The sequence below is a fragment of the Podarcis cretensis genome (assembly GCF_951804945.1).
Source record: "Podarcis cretensis genome assembly, chromosome: 9".
In the NCBI taxonomy this organism is placed as follows: domain Eukaryota; kingdom Metazoa; phylum Chordata; class Lepidosauria; order Squamata; family Lacertidae; genus Podarcis; species Podarcis cretensis.
In genome coordinates, this window is record NC_137178.1 from 17,695,130 (window position 1) to 17,713,142 (window position 18,013).

At 41.1% G+C, this 18,013-nt stretch overlaps 1 protein-coding gene across 6 annotated transcripts in view; it reads left to right on the top strand.

Annotated features, from left to right (window-relative positions):
* Window positions 1–18,013, top strand: part of CCSER1 (coiled-coil serine rich protein 1) — a 725,174-nt gene that overhangs the window by 384,840 nt on the left and 322,321 nt on the right. For all 6 annotated transcript variants that reach the window (XM_079990786.1, XM_079990785.1, XM_079990787.1 and 3 more), the window contains exon 8: window positions 5,565–5,648. In XM_079990786.1, coding sequence (XP_079846912.1) covers window positions 5,565–5,648 — 84 coding nt within the window. The remainder of the gene's footprint in view (window positions 1–5,564; window positions 5,649–18,013) is intronic.

Below are 18,013 nucleotides of genomic sequence, written 5' to 3' on the forward strand. Positions count from 1 at the left end.
CCGGGCAAATTATATCTCATTTCAGGCGGTGGTACTGTTAGCATTGGACTTCTGAGCAGAGGACTAAACTACTTATGTGCTGGGTTAGAGGGCTAGGCTAGATAAGGGGCCCCACCAGGGATCGAGTATTTTTTGTTTCGTTTGAGTTTATAACTTTATTCTAACAAGACTCTGCCCTGGGCCTCATACAAGCTCTGCATGTGGCTGCCCACCCATGCGAAGCACCTAGGTACTAACTCTGTCCCCATGCGTACTCTTGCAATACTATTATAGGGCCTAATAATGCCATCCGTAATAGTATCAGGGCTTCATTCATCTTCTCATCTTCCAGTGTGATTTATGTCATCCTCAGCCCATCAGTGCCCATCTTCATGTTACATGTTAGACCAGCCAGTCTTCACAAAAAAGGATGAATGGACATAGATCTGACATTGGAAATGACAGTATCCATAACCAGCGAGAGCATTTCAATCTCCTGGGACACACTCTGCAACTGACATTAAAGTGGCCGTTGTGGAACAGAGGAACTTCAAACGAAGAATACAGCATGAAACAGCTGTGATACAGTTCATCAAGAAGTTCATTGAGGTTCTACCTCCTGGATATGTTGCTGTCCCCTCTTTCTCCCCCATGTTACATGTTTGAATCCTTATGATGGGAACAGAACACTCTGACACAGAAAAACAGCATGCTAACAAGATTAGGGAGCATTCAAACCTGATGTTTCCTAACACCTAGAGTGGTACAGTCCAGAAAGGTTTTAGCACTGTATCCAGCTGAATGTACTATAAACGACAAAGAGTCTTGTGGCACCTTAAAGGCTAACACATTGATAAAGGCATAAGCATGAACTCGGGAACGTTCATGCCAAATTTGGCACCTATCAAGAGGCACCTGAGGTGAAGAAACCACTTTACACAATATATTTTTGTTGTTTAGTCATTTAGTCGTGTCTGACTCTTCGTGACCCCATGGACCAGAGCACGCCAGGCACTCCTGTCTTCCACTGCCTCCCACAGTTTGGTCAAACTCATGTTGGTAGCTTCGAGAACACTGTCCAACCATCTCGTCCTCTGTTGTCCCCTTTTCCTTGTGCCCTCAATCTTTCCCAACATCAGGGTCTTTTCCAGGGAGTGTTATCTGTATATACACACATATTTGCCCCATTGGAGTTGGGTTTTTTGTACTTTGCAAACTTTGCAGCACCCCTGAGCTTACTGAGCCTTCTCTCTAGCTTCTCAGTAGTCCTGTTTTAGCTACATCACTGTTGTAACTGAGCAACTGGGTTTGCTGTTAAATAAATAAATAAATAAATAAATAAATAGAATGATATTAAACAGGGTGTAAGATGGGCATTTCTTCTAGCATCTAAAAGGAGCATCCTGGTCTAATGAGATTCATGAAGCCTGTTACTTTCTATCAATGATAGATTTGGGGATAGATTTAAATAACAGCTTTCTTCCTCAGTTATTGAAGTTGGTGAGCATCTTGCAGCAATCACACTTTCAGAATTTGATTATTTTCAAATTCTCATACAAAGTGACCTGATCAGTAACGTAATGATTGGAACATAGTTATCCACCAGATTTCATTCTTCTCTGAATGTTGTGATGCAGTTCTTCTCAGTTTTCTTTTTGGAAGAAGGCACATAAGAATGTATTTTGAGGGAAAATCCACATTGAAATACTTGTTGAAGATACACAGAATTCCCGGCTCTACATTTCAGGGAGATGCAGGTGAATCTTGAACTCATGAAAAGAAGAGCATCTTTCCTTTCCTCAGCCTGCCATCAAACGAATTAGAAGCCTAGCATATATTTTTTTTAATGGAATTGGCTAAATATTGTAATTTTCTTGGTAGCTGGGTATTAACATATGTGTTGAAGCATGCATTTCTTTCGCAGTGCCAAGTTTTCATAATGCACAGTAAGAGGTAGCAGCGGTGTGAATTCAGTGCAAAAATGAAAAATAAAAAGGTTACATTTGGCATTCTGGGCTTCTAGTTTTCAGTGGGGATTCTTTTCCATCCAGTGAATCTGAGCTATTTCTTTTTTCTTTTTCTAATAACACTTGTTTAGTAAAATCTGTTCTCAACAGCAGGGATTGCACTAAGCCAGTAAACAGTCTGCTTTACATTCTATATTTTAAGGAATATTGTTCTAAATTTACTGTTCTACTTTGGCAACAGAATTGTAGTAAATTTGTTTCCTGTAGCACCAGGTTAAGTCTGCTTATGCTACTTTGTTGATTATGGTGTAAGCACAATATGTTTGCTTGTCCCCAAGTATACAGATTTTTTTTTAAAAAAAAGAGCTTAGGAAATTAAAATGATACCTCTTGGTGATGCATATATAGAGTGTGCCATCACCAACCCCATTTCAATTTGATGTGAAACAACCATCACCACTCACAATTAGATGTGAAACATTCCAGCACACTTCTACCTCGGCAGAATTAGACTGATGCAATAGGGCACTACTAGAAAGCTAGGTGCTATAATAAATGTGTGAATTTTTAAAAGGCACACAGAAATTATCACTGTGCCTGCCTATTCAAGCCCCTCCCTCCTGGTCCTTAAGGGGTGCAGATGGAAGGGATTCAGCCAGCCCCCTCCCTTCAGGCATCATCTCTCCCTCAGTTCCTGGTGCATCCTGTCCTTCTTCCATCTCCACCTCCTGCCTTGCACCGTACACCTTCTCCCCCATCTCCAACTGCTCAGATCCCTCCCCATCCTCCAGCTCTGGCTCCTGCCTTGTGGCAGGCACAAAACCCCATAAATCGCTGCCCCCTTCCTCTGGATCAGCCTCGGGCCCACCTATCTCTTTCACCCACTCCTTAGAGCCCTGCCAGTCCCTTCCAGTTGGTTCATTGCAGGAAATGTATTTGAGCTTGTTGTTCTCACTAGTCTCTGTAGTAGAATCAGGGCCAGATTTAGATTTGATGAGGCCCTAAGCTCCTGAAGGTAATGGGGCCCTTTATATGTCCAGCTGTCCTTTGTCAGCAACAAATTGTCGCTGTTTTTTGTGTTGAATATATGCTATATGGTAATTTATGGACCTAATAGGTATGTAAAGCCATTTGCACATAACAAATAGGAGCCTACACAACACAAAACACTGTTGCTGTATGTAGGTTTTATTTTATTTGTTTTGTATCTTATATTTTGGAAATACACATCAAGGTTTTTTCCCCCCTTTAAATTTTCTTGGGGCCCCCAAGAGAGTGGGGCCCTAAGCTATAGCTTGTTTAGCTTATACGTTAATCCGGCACTGAGTAGAATTGCTGGTGGCCAGCAAGTCTCTCCCCCACCCCCTGCCCTTAATATGAATCTATTTGCTTGTGTCTTTCTTTTCCCCTTCACCTTAAAAGCTTCTGTAACATATTGTGATGTATTTGACAGTAATGGTCCAGAACCAGCAAGCCTTGAAATGATGACCTGTTCTTCACCTCAGGTTTCCTGGCATTTGCTACTTTTAGGCCATTCAAAGTACACGACTAGCTCTCATGCGTCACTGTTGCCTTTTAACACTGATGTTGCTGCTTTGTGGACTGTGCGTAGTATCATTTTGCTCACTGTCGACGCTCATCTCATTATGCCCTTGCTCTATTGCTTTCCTGTTGATGGCATTTCATTGGTGAAATAAGTGCTTCTTAAAGTAATTGCATTCCTTGACAATGTTTTTCTTGGCTGATATCCAGCTGTCATAGAGTAGACCCATGGAAGGAGAGAGAGAGAGAGAGAGAGAGAGAATGCAATCTGAATTTCAAAGGTTTCCATCAGAAGGATGTTTTTTTATGAGAAAGGTCACTTAAACATGTGATGTCACTTGCATTAGGTTCACCGTACCACATACTTTTGCTGCTCTTAATAGATCTCTCTTGGAAAAACATTATTCCTCTGATTTTCTAGGTTGAATAGCTGATATCAGTACACAGTCCATGATGCAATCTGAAGGCACACAAGACCTCACTTTGCTGAAGCTAAACTTGCCTTGGTCTGGTCAGTTGGGAGCCACGAGCATGTCACCTTTGGTTACATTATGATAGAAAGGTGGAATATAGATATACGGAAATAAATAAAACAATGCACTTGTTAGTAGTAAACCATTGTAGTATTCTGATAGCATAGCTTCACTACAGACTTATATAGCTTTGATACCAGTTTAACTGTGATGACCTTTCCCACCCCCTAATAATTATGGAAAATGTATTTCATTTCATTACATTTATTGAGGAAGGGACATCGCTCAGCAGAACATTTGTTTTATATGCAGAAGGACCCATCAGTATCTCCAGGTAGAGCTGGGAAGGATCCCTTCCCAGAAATTATGGAGATCTGCTGTCAGAGTAGACAATATTGATCTAGATCAGTGTTTCCCAAACTTATCCAGCCGTTTTTGGACTACAGCTCCCATCATCCCTAGCTAGCAGGCTCAGTGGTCAGGGATTATGGGAATTGTAGTCCAAAAAACAGCTGGATACCCAAGTTTGTGAAACACTGATCTAATTGGTCAGTGGCCTGACTCATTTAAAGCAGCTATGATTTATAACTCACTTTTCATTTCCAAGGGAAGGCCAAAGCCGCTAACCACCAGAAAACAACAAAATTAACACAAAATAGGGCATGTATCAAAATATAAAACAAGTGCAATTTGTTGGTGGTGTGGTGTATTCTTAGCAATATCCAGTCCCATCCCATACCCCTATAGAAGAGAGGGAGACAACAGAATATATAGCATACTGGTTTTGAGATGGGATAATGTTGCGGCTATATGTCCAATGAAATAAATCAATAGAACAGCAGTTTCCTGATCTTCCTAGGAAGGGGAAATGATTGTCGGGCCAGCTTAGGTCTGTAGTGCAGATATGCCCCGATAGTTGAGAACCTTGCTTTCATTTCTAGCCTTTGCACTTTCATGGAGACCTTCTTTCAGTTTAATTTCATGCCTTTTGCTCAACCTGGCCCATGACCTGTGTTGTTTGAATCTCATTTAGAAGAAAACTAAATCAGCCACTGGCCACAACATTTGACTTGCTAGCAATATTGTTGCCTGTCATGCTGGTTTATTTCCTTTCATGGAAGGGTTGCTTCCTTCCTGTTTGTCGAATGCCTGCATGTGCATCTTCCTGCTTTTTCCATCTGCAGTCTGATTTTTTTTTTTTTTTAATAAAGGAATTCCAATAATGCATCCGAAGTGAAACTTCTGTAGTGTTGTTTTGTGTGAACAGAACTATGAAATTTTATGGCCATCTGTTCCTTCACTAAAATAAAGAGACGCCTGACAGGAGCTTCAATAAAGGGCTTAAAAGAATCAGACACTAACAAAACAGGCTTAACACACAGGGAGCTGTTCACATTTCTGTGCATATAATATCTTTGGATGCATTAGGTTGTTTACCCTGCAAACTTAGAATATGTTATTAAAAATATTGCACATGATAGAGGGGCATTGACTTTCATTACTTGGATGTAATTATCTTGCACTGTGTGAAGCTGCCTTTTCTTGTCAGAAGCAAAGGAAAAGCACAAAGTCTATTATAACATCTCTTTTGATGTTTTTATAGGATATAATGAAAGATGAATGTTCAGCGCTGAAGCTTCAACTGAAGGAGAGAGATGAACTCATTTCCCAACTGCGCGAAGAGCTGGTAAGCGAGAGGCAAGGCGTCTTTTCTTTTGGAACTCGCTCGTAACTGACAAGGTCACTCGCGGGGACCAAGTAAATAAATAAATAAAGTTGGTGGTGCCTGTTACAAAGCGGATAGCTTGGAGCCCTCTTAAATCATTCACTCCTGATTCATGCAGGTTTTATGACCCTAAATATCTGGGGACTTGCCAGCCTTTGAAAGGGCTACTTACTACCTGGACACATAAATAGTAGTTCTGTTTTAGAAGATTGTGTTGACAGTTGTCTTGCAGCATCAAGATGCATTAATCAGTGGTGAGAAGAAAGCTGCAACTCTCTGCGGCTCCTGTACGGCAACAGTTCTGATGCGGCTGTGCATGCGCATCTAGTGGTGAAATATCAGTGGTGCTTCCTGGTGACAAAGTTGTCCAGCAAAACGTATAAGCATGCTTTTATTTTCCCTGTTTCCACACATTATTATCTTTCTTTGGGCTTGGATTCAGACTTTGTCGTGCTTAGAGCATACTCAGTGATATCAACGGCACTGGAATTAGTCATGATTCCATTGATTTCAATAGGTCAGCGCTAAATCTGGATCTGTTGTATCATAAGCAGTACATTTTAAAATGAATATAAATTGACTTCAGTTAGGGTTACCACACTGGACAAATGTGGAGGGTCCTGGGCATTGGCTGCTTTTCACATCAGGGCAATTCCCCACTAAGCAGCCATGAGCTTGCATGGTGTTGCATGAGCTTCCAGGGCTCATGGCCAACTCTCAGTGCCTAAGGGCAATGGTAGGCAGGCTCCTACTGTGCCAACTTTTGGGGTTCCTTTTCTTTTTGTCTCAGCAGAGTTCCTCAGAAAGTCTTCCTTCATCTTTGCAGCAGCAGCAGCAGTCCAGCCCTCTCTTGGTGAATTCCCTTGACAGGAATAAACACCTCACCCATTCACTCTTAAAGTCTTCATTATTTACAAGCTGCATTACACTGCTGGTCTACATATAGAATAAGAAACAGAACTATATACAGATTTCTGCTCTCTTCAGCCATCCAGCCAGAGAGACAGGCTTTCAAACTTTCACATATTATTTCAGCCACTCTGACCATCATTCGCACGTGCATGCACACACACACACAGATGGTCTCACCCTGCCACATGCCCCAACTATTCAAGGTCATGCTTCAAGGCTCGTTACAAGTTTCTTTTGGCAATACACCAACACCTACCACCATGGTTGGTTACCACATTTTGGAGATCAGCGAGTTTCTCTTAACAGGCAAGCTCATCAGGCATGGACCAATTAATTTATTCCCATTTGTGCTCTCTGAGTAGCTGGTGTGGGATGTTGGAGGACTCCTTAGGCTAGTGTGTGATGTGGTGTGAGCGTCTGCAGCTCCAGGGGGAGTAAACAGCAAAATATATTACCAGCAGACGTGTGTGGCTTTCACAGAGGATACAGTATTTGAGTGTTACCTCTAATTTGTGACCATACATAAACTTAACTGGCTATTTGGTTTCATCCTCTGTCTACAAAATATGCATATACAGGATCTTTCTATATATTGTTTTAATACGGGGGGGGGGGGGTGTGCACGTGTGTAAACAATTTTCTATGCAAATTAATTCGGACTTCATTCATATTATGCGCACACACAGAAAAAGTTATTTGCAAGGATGAAAAGAGACTTCCCTCTACAATAAATACTGGTTATCTGTGTTCTGTTTTCAAATGTGGATACATTAAGGAATGATATATGGTGTAATTAGTATATAAAATTAAATGACAAAATGGAATACGGAGAGCATCCAGCTTCTGTGCATTGGTGGAGCAGCGGTACAACATCAGTCTTGTCTGAGGCATATATTACAAAGTGGCTGGCAATGTTTGTCACTGCAGAATTATACTCTGTTGTTACAGTGAGCTTCGGCTTCCTTGGCATTGGTATCTGTTCATTGGGTAGGGAATCTGTTGTTTGTCACAGACATGAGAACACGGTGCCAGAGTTTCATATTAGGCAAAAACCACATGGCTAAGGCCTGAAGGCGCATGAGCGCACTTGTTTGCTGATGCTAAGCAGGTTTGAGTCTGTTCAGTGCCTGGATGCTGACTGCCTGATAGCCACATGTATGCCACTGGACTGAATGATTGTGCCCCCCCCCCCCCGAAAATAATGTGACCCAGAGTGACTTATAAAGTGAAACAAAAATTAGAACTAAGTAGGTTTTGATACCTTGGGAAAGCTTTTTTCAACTATGGGTCCCCAGATGTTCTTGGACTGCAACTCCCATCATCCCTGACCACTGGCCCTGCTAGCTAGGGATGATGGGAGTTGTAGCCCTGCAACATCTAGGGACCCAAGGTTGAGAAAGGCAGCCTTAGGATCTATGAAGGATGAAAGGTGGGATAGAAATGTAAGAATTTGTTTATAAAATATAGGGGGGGAAATCATTGCTTGTTATTGAAAGGTTGCTTTTCATCCATAAGCCCCCCTAAGCGGGATATAGCAAAACAAGAGAGGATGACAATGTATTTAACGAATATCATGTTAAAGTAAAGGGGAAATGATGCAGAACATATCAGATGCTACAAAGCATTTGTTTGTTTAATTGCTGTATTTATTATTATTTTTCTGTTTTTATATAAGAAGCTTTGAGAGGTGTGTAAATAAAGAAAAGTCAGATTTAAATGTATAAAGGAATAAACACTCTCACACACTGTGTGTGTGTGCGCGCGCGCATTAACCAGTTGGCATAGAGAAAACGAGTTTTAAAAAAATAGAAGCCATCACTAAGAAGACATTCTTATTATCTGATGTCAGTTTAGCCTCCTAACTTGGTAGAACCTGACAGTATGTGTTCAATCAGGGGAAAGAGGAAGATGTCAAGTGCAGAGCACTTATGGCTTTAAGGTCAGAATGGGCACCCTGAACCTGAAAAAATGCTGAAAGTCATTGGTGTATTGACCTGAAAGTCAAGAGGTAGTTGCAATGTATTTCTTCTAAGCAATGCCAGTAAACAAACAGACCTATGTTTTCTGGACCAGATAAAGCTCAATAAAAGATTCTTCTATATGAGTGGCAAAAGAAAACTTAATGCTACTCAGTGGCCTTGCAATAAAATTCAACATTTCATGTGTTGATACTTGTTAGTGTGATAGAGGGAGGCTGATGGGGACTGTTGAACTCTATGGCTCATAGAATCAACACACCTTACTGAAGTACCGAAACAAATATGGATTCCATGCAGAAAAGTGTTTCATTTGGACTATTCCTTAATGCTGTGATTCCTGTACTGATTTTTCATCGTAGTCACAAACATTGTGGCATTTGTGGTTTCCTTTATTCCACATCAGATTCTTTGTTTGTCCAGCAAGTTCAGTATTGTCAGTTTTGCCTGCCAGTGACACTCCAGTATCTCAGGCACAGAAAAGGCTTTCCCATCAACCTATTACCAGATCCTTCAAACCAAAGATACCAGAGATTGAAACTGGAACTTAAGGGTGCCCCTCAATGTGGTTGAATTACCCCCCCCCCCCCAGGATCCTTTGGAGCAATAGAGGTGCCACAGGCAATGACAAGTGACCCATTAGACTACATGCTGCTCCAGCTGCGCTTCTAAAACAGATTCCACTCCTAAATAACCCCCTAGATTCCTTGAAAAAGGAGCTGGCTTTGCATCACAAAATAAAATTATGGGAGGAAATGTATGCTGCAGCCAATTAGATTCTGAACATTTAATAGATTCTACAGGAACCACCATAGCAGCTGGGCATATACTGTAGGTGTCACTGTCTTCAAAAATAATGTTGAGAAGTTGCACATTGCAAGGGCTATTAGGGAATAGGCATCACTGGGTACCTGCCTAGACCTACACCCCTGTAGGGGACCTACGCTCATTCTCCAGAGACATTTGATCCTGCCCTTCATCCTCTTTGCTGTAGCTGCCTCTGCTCGCCTGCAGTCTCTGGGCATACAGTCAATAACTAGAGTGAGATACTGCATCGCTGTCTACCTGCAGCACTGTCTACAGTCCCTCCGTGTGGTTTGGGCCCAGGGAGGGAGGAGAAACAAGTAGGCAGGGGTAACTTGGAGAGGAAGAGGGAGGACGCAACTGGAGGAACCTCCAGAACATGGAGCCAGCCCTGATTGCTACGGCAGTATATTGGCTGAGAAGTAAAAAGCCACCAGGTGTTGCTGGAATCAAGCTGGATACACTCCATCTCCTTTTGCAGAACATGAAAACCAGGTCCCTCACACTGACAGGAGGAGGTAAATGAGATCTTTCTGTCTGAAGCCTGGTCTATAGAGAATATGCATCCACTGCAGCTGCTTCTTATGAGAAGCTTAATAAGTCAAGACAAGCTGTTGGAACATATGCAGTAGGCTGGGAGGTCCTAGGATTAATCTTAGGTGATTAAAAAGATGGCAGGCATTAACATCTTTTAACTTAGCAATTTATCAGAGATCATGGGTATTAAAAATATTGGATAAGTTTCTCTTGAGAGTATATACGATAATCTCAGGCTTACCGTTCCCCCCAACCTTACAGTATGCTGAGGGTAAAATTTTAGTTTAAAACAGTTGGTCAATTGGCCTTTGTACTACTGGCATTTTGAGCTATTTAGTATCGGAGTTGCACATGGCTGAGTGTCATAAAATTCAACGTATACTATGGTGGACGATTAACATGGACTTTTCCAAACTAATCAGGTCTTTGTGTGTGATATTTGGGACCAAATTCTCACTGGTGCTAGCAAATCTAGTTTACACTAACTGTACCTCCACTTCTCTGTAGCTTTATTAGTTTTAATATTTGTTAGAACTGAAGTTTGTAAAAACATGGAAAATATGTAGGTACATGCACTTTGAAGCAAGGTAGATAGAAACAGAAAAGTAGTTTTAATTCACCTCCAAATACATCTTACAACTGAATTAAATTTCACGCCCTTGAAACTTTAATGGCATGATAATCTCTGTTTGATAAGAGTAACTGTTGTACGCAAGAAAATCATATTGTGCATTCATCTTTTTGATAATTCCTTACTTGTTCTGCATTCTATTATAATTTTTGATCTTATTTCACGTTGGCTATTTTATGATCGGATATTAGAGGTCCATGGATGATTTACATAAGAAGAGACAGCTGTAAGTACTTTCAAATCTTCTTTCTTCCTCATATTTAGGAAACATCTGAGCAGAAAAGAAATAGATTAGGTGTACTTAAACATTATTAAAGTGTCAGATTCCTTTCCTTCTTTTTACAGGGAGAATTAATTGCACGTATTCCAGAAAAAGGCTTATCTCAGCAGTAATTACTCTTCAAGTCAACTCAGCAAGGCAGCTGTAGAGTGTGAAAATGACAGTATCCAATGATACACAATGTGGATTAGCCTCCCAATATCTCGCACTCTCTGAAGCCTTGATGAAAAGCTGTCAGCAAGATAGAATCTTTAATATTCCCTTGCACTTGTGGAGGTGATTCTGCATATTAGTTTAAGTCTCTATCACAAAGTGGCGTCATTTTGCACCACTCGGTGCCGGATGCAGATAAATGATTGTTGTGGCATCGCAGCAGGAAGAGGTTTCTGGTCTGATGCTGATTCCCTCAGACATGATTTGCATGGGAATAATATGGCAGGAGTTGAATGTGTCGGCAATAAAACTCTGCCCTTAAGTGTCTCCATCTAGAGATCTTACAATGTGACTTAAAACCCCTTTAATAATAATGCACCACATATGCTTGTCTTATGTTAAGGTGTCACCGGTAGACGGCTAGCTTCAGGAGATATGCACGATTTTACTGACAGGTCTCCTTGCAGATTTAGATAAATATGACCTGGCTTTACTTTGAAAGTGCCTTCATCTTTCTGTCACACTGAGGAAATGGTAAGCGAGCTGCGTGCAGATGAATGGGGTGGAGAGGCATGACATGTCTCTCTTAATTTCCTGATAGTTCAAACCCTATTATTAGATTCTGTTTGGAAATTGCTCACTGTATTACTTTTTCACTTTAGAACAAATAAATAATTTACGACTTCCTTTTTATCCCACCCTTCTTTCTTCATACCCCCTCATTTTACCCTCTTATTTTACCCAACCTTTTGAGGTTGTTTAAGGTGAAAGAGAGTGACTCGCGCAAGATCGCCCACTGAGCTTAGTGGCTGAATGGGGATTTGAACCCGGTCCTCTGAAGTCCTAGTACACCAGTACACCATTCTGGTGTTTCAGTTTTCTTCTTCTTCCTCACTACTACCTTACAATCTGCATTAACCCAGTTTTATATATGAGAAAGTGAAGCTGTGATCTAATGACTTGCCCATGGCTATTCATTCTGCCCATGGGTTGGATCTCAGCCACATTCACTTGGGTCTGAGGAGTTCTGCATCCTGGTATGTTGGCTCCACATACTGTAGGAGTTGGAAGTAAGAAGGGTACAGAGAGATAGTGGTGGTTTGCAGGATTAGTGTGAATGCATCCCTGCTTGCTTCAAATGAAGTTTAATCTACCGTACCCCAAGTTTAAGAGTACAAAAACCTATGTGACACTGATTATAATAATAATAATGCTGATTGCTTCCAATTAACACTAACGTGTCTGCATCCAAGCTTTTGTGCACTTCCATTAGACTTTGTGACACACAGAACACATCCTGGGGCTTTATTTGTGATGCTTGTGGAGGAGTCAAAAAAGTCCTGTGAATTTCACATACAATGTTAAACCCAGAGTTTATTTATCTCTGCTTTATTAGAAGTGCATCTTATCTGAACACCTTTCTGCAATTTTGGATGGATTCAATTTACTCCTAATTTCAAATGGCTGCATTAAGCACCACAGGATCTATTCCAAAGATAGGTGCTTTGACACAGGAAGCAGGCTTGGTTAGATCTGAACCTTATTTCCATACAAATGTAAATATTTTTTTTTTTTACCAGTGTTAAAATATGAGGGTATTCTATGCAAAGATAAATCATCCCTGAGGAGATGTAATATTATGGGCCAATCAGTCTGCAATACTGTTGGCCTTAGGGATGGGAGAAAATATGATAAAGCTGTAGAGAAAATTAGAAAGTGATTTTGGCCTCCCTCTAAATGGGTTTCCTGACAAGTACTGGAATATTCATTAGAAACTGATGATACCATTTCACAAGGAATTCTTCCTCCCTAATAGTCTCTTTTTCATAATGTATTATTTCCAAACTTGGTTGCTATTTTGTTTCTGTTTCTACATAGTATATAAATAATCTCCATGACAAATGGAGCTGCTTGAACAATAAGGATACAAAGGGAGCATTTGTATTTCTCTATAAATTTGACTATGTGCTGCATTGTGTAAATCTGTAATTTTCTTCAACCTGAAAAGCCCTGGCTGAGGCACACATTCTACTACTTGTAGACTATGGTCTGGTGGGAAAGAACCAGAGGGGGTTGTTGGCATTCATCTGTCTCGGAAGACAGTGCGCTTTTGGGGGTGAAGTCAACCTGTTGGAAGGTTCCAGTTACAGATAGGTAGCCGTGTTGGTCTGCCATAGTCAAAACAAAAGAAAAAAATTCCTTCCAGTAGCACCTTAAAGACCAACTAAGTTAGTTCTTGGTATGAGCTTTCGTGTGCATGCACACTTCTTCAGAAGTGTGCATGCACACGAAAGCTCATACCAAGAACTAACTTAGTTGGTCTTTAAGGTGCTACTGGAAGGAATTTTTTTTTTTTTTGTTGGAAGGTTGCAGTGCCTACTTTGGCTGTAGAGACCGATGCAGGATCCAGGGTGTTTTTTTGACTCTGACTCTGGAAAAGGGAATCCTACAATATCCTATATTCTGTGTGCAGTGATGGGACCCTGTTGTGTTATTCTAGAGCATGAGCAAGGGTGCACACGAGGCAGTGTGCAGGTACCCAGAGCAAAGATCATGGCTGCTTCACTCCTTCCCTGGTCTTGCTGCTGCCTCACTACCCTGAACTAAAATTGGTTTGGTTTAACATTTTGAGAGGTTGTAGTGCTGCAAACCTATGTACACTTGACTCGGGGGGGGGGAAGTCTCATTGAACTTGGAGGGGGGATGTTTCTACTTAAAATCACACAACACAATGGATTACATGGGATACATGTTAATCTTTTGTTCTGTTAAAGCTCCTTGGAACATGGTTGATCATTAAGGTCTGTGAGCTGAATGGATCATTAGCTACTGCATTACATGTCCTTTCAAAATCTTTAACTCAGTAGTCATTTCAGCTATTGAACAGGGTTAGCAGGGATTGTTTTGGAGTTCCTTAATAACCAGCTGAATATGTCTCTCTCTAAGGCAGTTTAGAAACAGACATTTGGACCTATATACGTATTGGGTATTCTTTGTGGTTCCTTCAGGTTTATGGTTTGTCCTATAAATGACATGACAGGAGAGACAGTTAGTATTACATTCAAAATCATGAAACTGATTTATTTATTTATCTTTTTAAAAAAACAATTTAAGTGATTTGCGAGCTGCATATATAGTCAATCAACCTTCTAAGCTACAATCCTAAATCCATTAGGCTATGTTGAATACTTCTGCATAGGCTGTGCTGTCCTGTATATTAAACTGATTTTGAGGTTTCCTCTGCTTGGATAATTGGACTTCATGCAATTTTGATATTCTAGTGTACATCAGTTTGTAATAACTTAATAACAATCTATGATCATTTTCTGAAAATCTGATTAAAGAGCATCAGATCCTGCTTACTAATTTTTAATTGGGTACTACATTGACTTTATAAAGCAGGACAAAGCCTGAGCCACTGGCTAATGGCAAATTATGAGATCATCTTGCTAATTTATTAGCTTTATGCATTTGGTTGGGTTTGTCTGGGGCATTAGCCTTTGATGTTGCATTAATTCTGTTCTCCAGGGCTGCGGAGAAGCAGCAGCCAATGGATATGCCACTCCAAGACCTCTCTGAGCAAGGAGATGGAGTGAGACCACATTGTTTTGCATTAAATTTTGCTGTATCATTTAATAACTCTACATTTTTTGGGGGGGGGACCAATCTGGGATCAATTTAGAATGGTCACAATGAAAGAATAAGTATTTGCTAGCAAAATGCCCATAATAATGACAGGTGGGTTGCCATTACAACTGAAGGGTTCTATGTTATCTTGGGGTGGGGAAAATGGGGGAGCAATCTGTAGTAGTCCTGTTGGTGCCATTGAGAGCTTTCCTTCCAGTGCAAAGAGCAGAAGTATTGTGTATCTAGAGGGAAACCCAGATTGGACCATAGTGTGAATGAAGGACTCCTCTCCCTATAATGAGGTCTTGACAAAGTTCACCCCAAGTACTGTATACTTCTTTATACATATAATAAAATCATATAACTGCTGAGCAATTATTATCATGTCCTGTGAGCAAGCCCCACTGAACACAGTTACTTACTTCTAAATAAACATACTTAGGATGCTGTTGTCATTTATAGATGTTTATTTTATTTATTTTTGTTTCATTGCAGCCTATCCCAGAATACAACCAGGTCTGCCATGACTAGCAAGCATCACTGAACAGCTGCTGAAGCAGTAGCAAAGCTTCTGTTGTTGTGCAAAGAATGTGGGGCAGAGAACTTGACAAAACTCTCTGCTACCCCATGTAAAGCCCCCAACACCCCAGTAATTAGAATTGGTGCAAAAAAGTGCTATTATTCTACAGCCTTTCAGAGTGAAAACTAAAAATGCAGACAGAATGGATCAACCTAGCATTTGTTTTGCCAGGTTAGCTAGGGCAGATTCATAGGACCGGCCAGTAAGAACAACATAACATTCCTGTATCTCTTCTTTTCATCCAGACGAGTGTTGCTAATGCATACACTTAATGGGAGGGCTGTTAATAAATCATTGGACCTGCTTCAGGTCTGGGTCTTATCTATCAAACATGGAATTTAATTCTCTGGAGCAGAGTTTGCCCCATCTTGTTTAATTTATGAAAATAGTATTCATCCCTTAAGGGACAAAGATATTTGCTTTCTTTCTCCCTGTGGTTTTTGAAACAGTGGGAGGACGTGGCTCATCAACACTCTTCTGCCAAATTTCTTAATAAATTGTGTTTTTCTATCTCTACCGCTATTTGATCTTTATTTGCCCTAGGAAGTGTTAATAACACTGCAACTTTCTTTATTGCCCTTAGTCATAACACCAGTTGCTATACAATCTTTAACCAAGTTAGTGTGATTAAACTTAGGGCTCCATGGGAAATGTTGGTGGTGGTGTGAAAAGGGACTTGGGGATTAACTTTAAGCACTCTCCCAATGCCCCCTAACCTGTTTGGTTTGGTTACAGTTCACTCTTCTGCTCTGCACCTCTTGATAGCTGCTTCTTCTCAGCTAGGTAATCCAGGCAATCAGGGGCCACACAGCCTATATATCGACACCATACACTATCTGCAAATCAAATTTAGCTGTGTGAAAATGTTACAAAACTACACCAGAATGAGGACAGCACTTCTTCCCTTCATTCTTTATGAGCACCAATTGCTGAAGCAGGGATGACATGTTTCATATCTATGTGTGTAATGTGTGCCTCCCTATTTTAGCTAAGTCCTTAAAAAATGAAAATCCTGTACGTAAAGACAGTTGTGGAGAAACAGGTCAATTGTCCATTAACTAAAAAGCCCATTAGCTTGCAAAATGATATCCTTCACTGTACAAATGAGGGAAAGACAGAGAGTTTTGACTCTGTTGGACTTAGGCTGCCCATTCTGCACTCATAGCAGTGATGGGGCTGAATACAGAATTGAGAAGTTTGGAAGGTCTCACCTCATTATGAAGCAGCACTGAGGCCCTCAGAATTCAGGTCCAGTTCATGCTGGGATTGTCCCATCCCTAGCCTGTTTTCCCTGCTTGTCCACATCCTTTCAAGTTAGATTCAAATAAAACAAAACACCTTGTCTTCATGAAAAGGGAGAGGAAGCTGGTGGTGTAGAGGACTGGCTAGAGACAGCAGAGGGCTTTTTAATCCCAAGTGCTTCATTATTATCCTAAAATGATAACCTTAAGCATGCTTAGAAACATAATTTCCAGTTAAGAGACACTTCTGCACCACCAGTTATGCTTCCTTGATGTTCCTTTGCTTAAAAACAGAAGGGGGAGGGACTGACATAGAAGAGCACATTTCACCCAATTTGTCCTTGTGTGCTTTCTTGGAAAAGCCTAAGAGCTACAAAGGTGTCTTGTGGGCATTCTCTAAGAAAGCTGAGAGAAACATTAACACACACAATGAACAGTTTCTAAGGCCAGCCAGTGGGAGTGTGCCCATCGCTATTTCTGAGGAAATATATATAGTGTCATATAGATAGAAAGAGAGGGGGGGGCATCAAGGAAGCATGGAATGTTGAATGTTGAATGTTGTTTGGCTGGTTTTAGTCCTGGGTGAAGAATGCCTGCAGGACACAAAAGTAGGTGGTCTTCCTTTCAGTGACCAGCAGGAGCTACTATTCCCAATCCCCATTCAACACTTCTGTAGCAATGCTGCATCACAACATACAGTGGTGCTTCGCAAGACGAAATTAATCCGTTCTGTGAGGCTCTTCGTATAGCGGTTTTTTCGTCTTGCGAAGCAAGCCCATTGAGAGCTTAGCGGATTAGCGCTATTAGCGGTTTAGCGGCTTTTAGCGATCAGCTGTTAAGCGGCTTATCAGCAGATCAGCTGATAAGCGGCTTAGCGCCTTAGGAAAAGGGGGGGAAAGGGGGAAAAAACCCGCAGGAACTCGCAAGACATTTTCGGCTTGCAAAGCAAGCCCATAGGGAAATTCATTTTGCGAAGCGCCTCCAAAACGGAAAACCCTTTCGTCTAGTGGGTTTTCCGTCTTGCGAGGCGTTCGTCTTGCGGGGCACCACTGTACTTAAATTTCAACTAGCACATTGTGGGAAGAAGAAACCATCCTGTCTGGTCCCTGATTGCTGCAGTAAAAAGAAATGCACTATTGTAAAAAAGAAAGGAGAAAGGCAGTGCTGCCTCACTTTTACTGGAAAGCCCCCAAGCTTCTGAATATCTTAAAACTTTTCACTAGGACCCTGGAAAAAATCTGTTTCAACCACTTTTATCCACTATCTTTCCTTCCAAATACCTCCACCCCAGGCATGTGGTTTGTGTCTGTGTCTAATCTGCTATATGTGTCATCATATCACCCTCATGAATCATAGAATTGTAGGGTTGGAAGGGACACCAAGGCTCCTCTATTCTAACCCGCTGCAATGCAAAAATCTCAGCTAAAGTGTCTGTGACAAATGGCCATCGAACCTCTGCTTAGAAATCTCCATTGAAGGAGAGTATACAGGCTCCCAAGAGAGTCTATTCCACTGTCAAACAGATCTTACTGTTAGAAAGTTCTTCCTGATATTTTGTCAGAATCTCCTTTTTGGAAACTTGGAA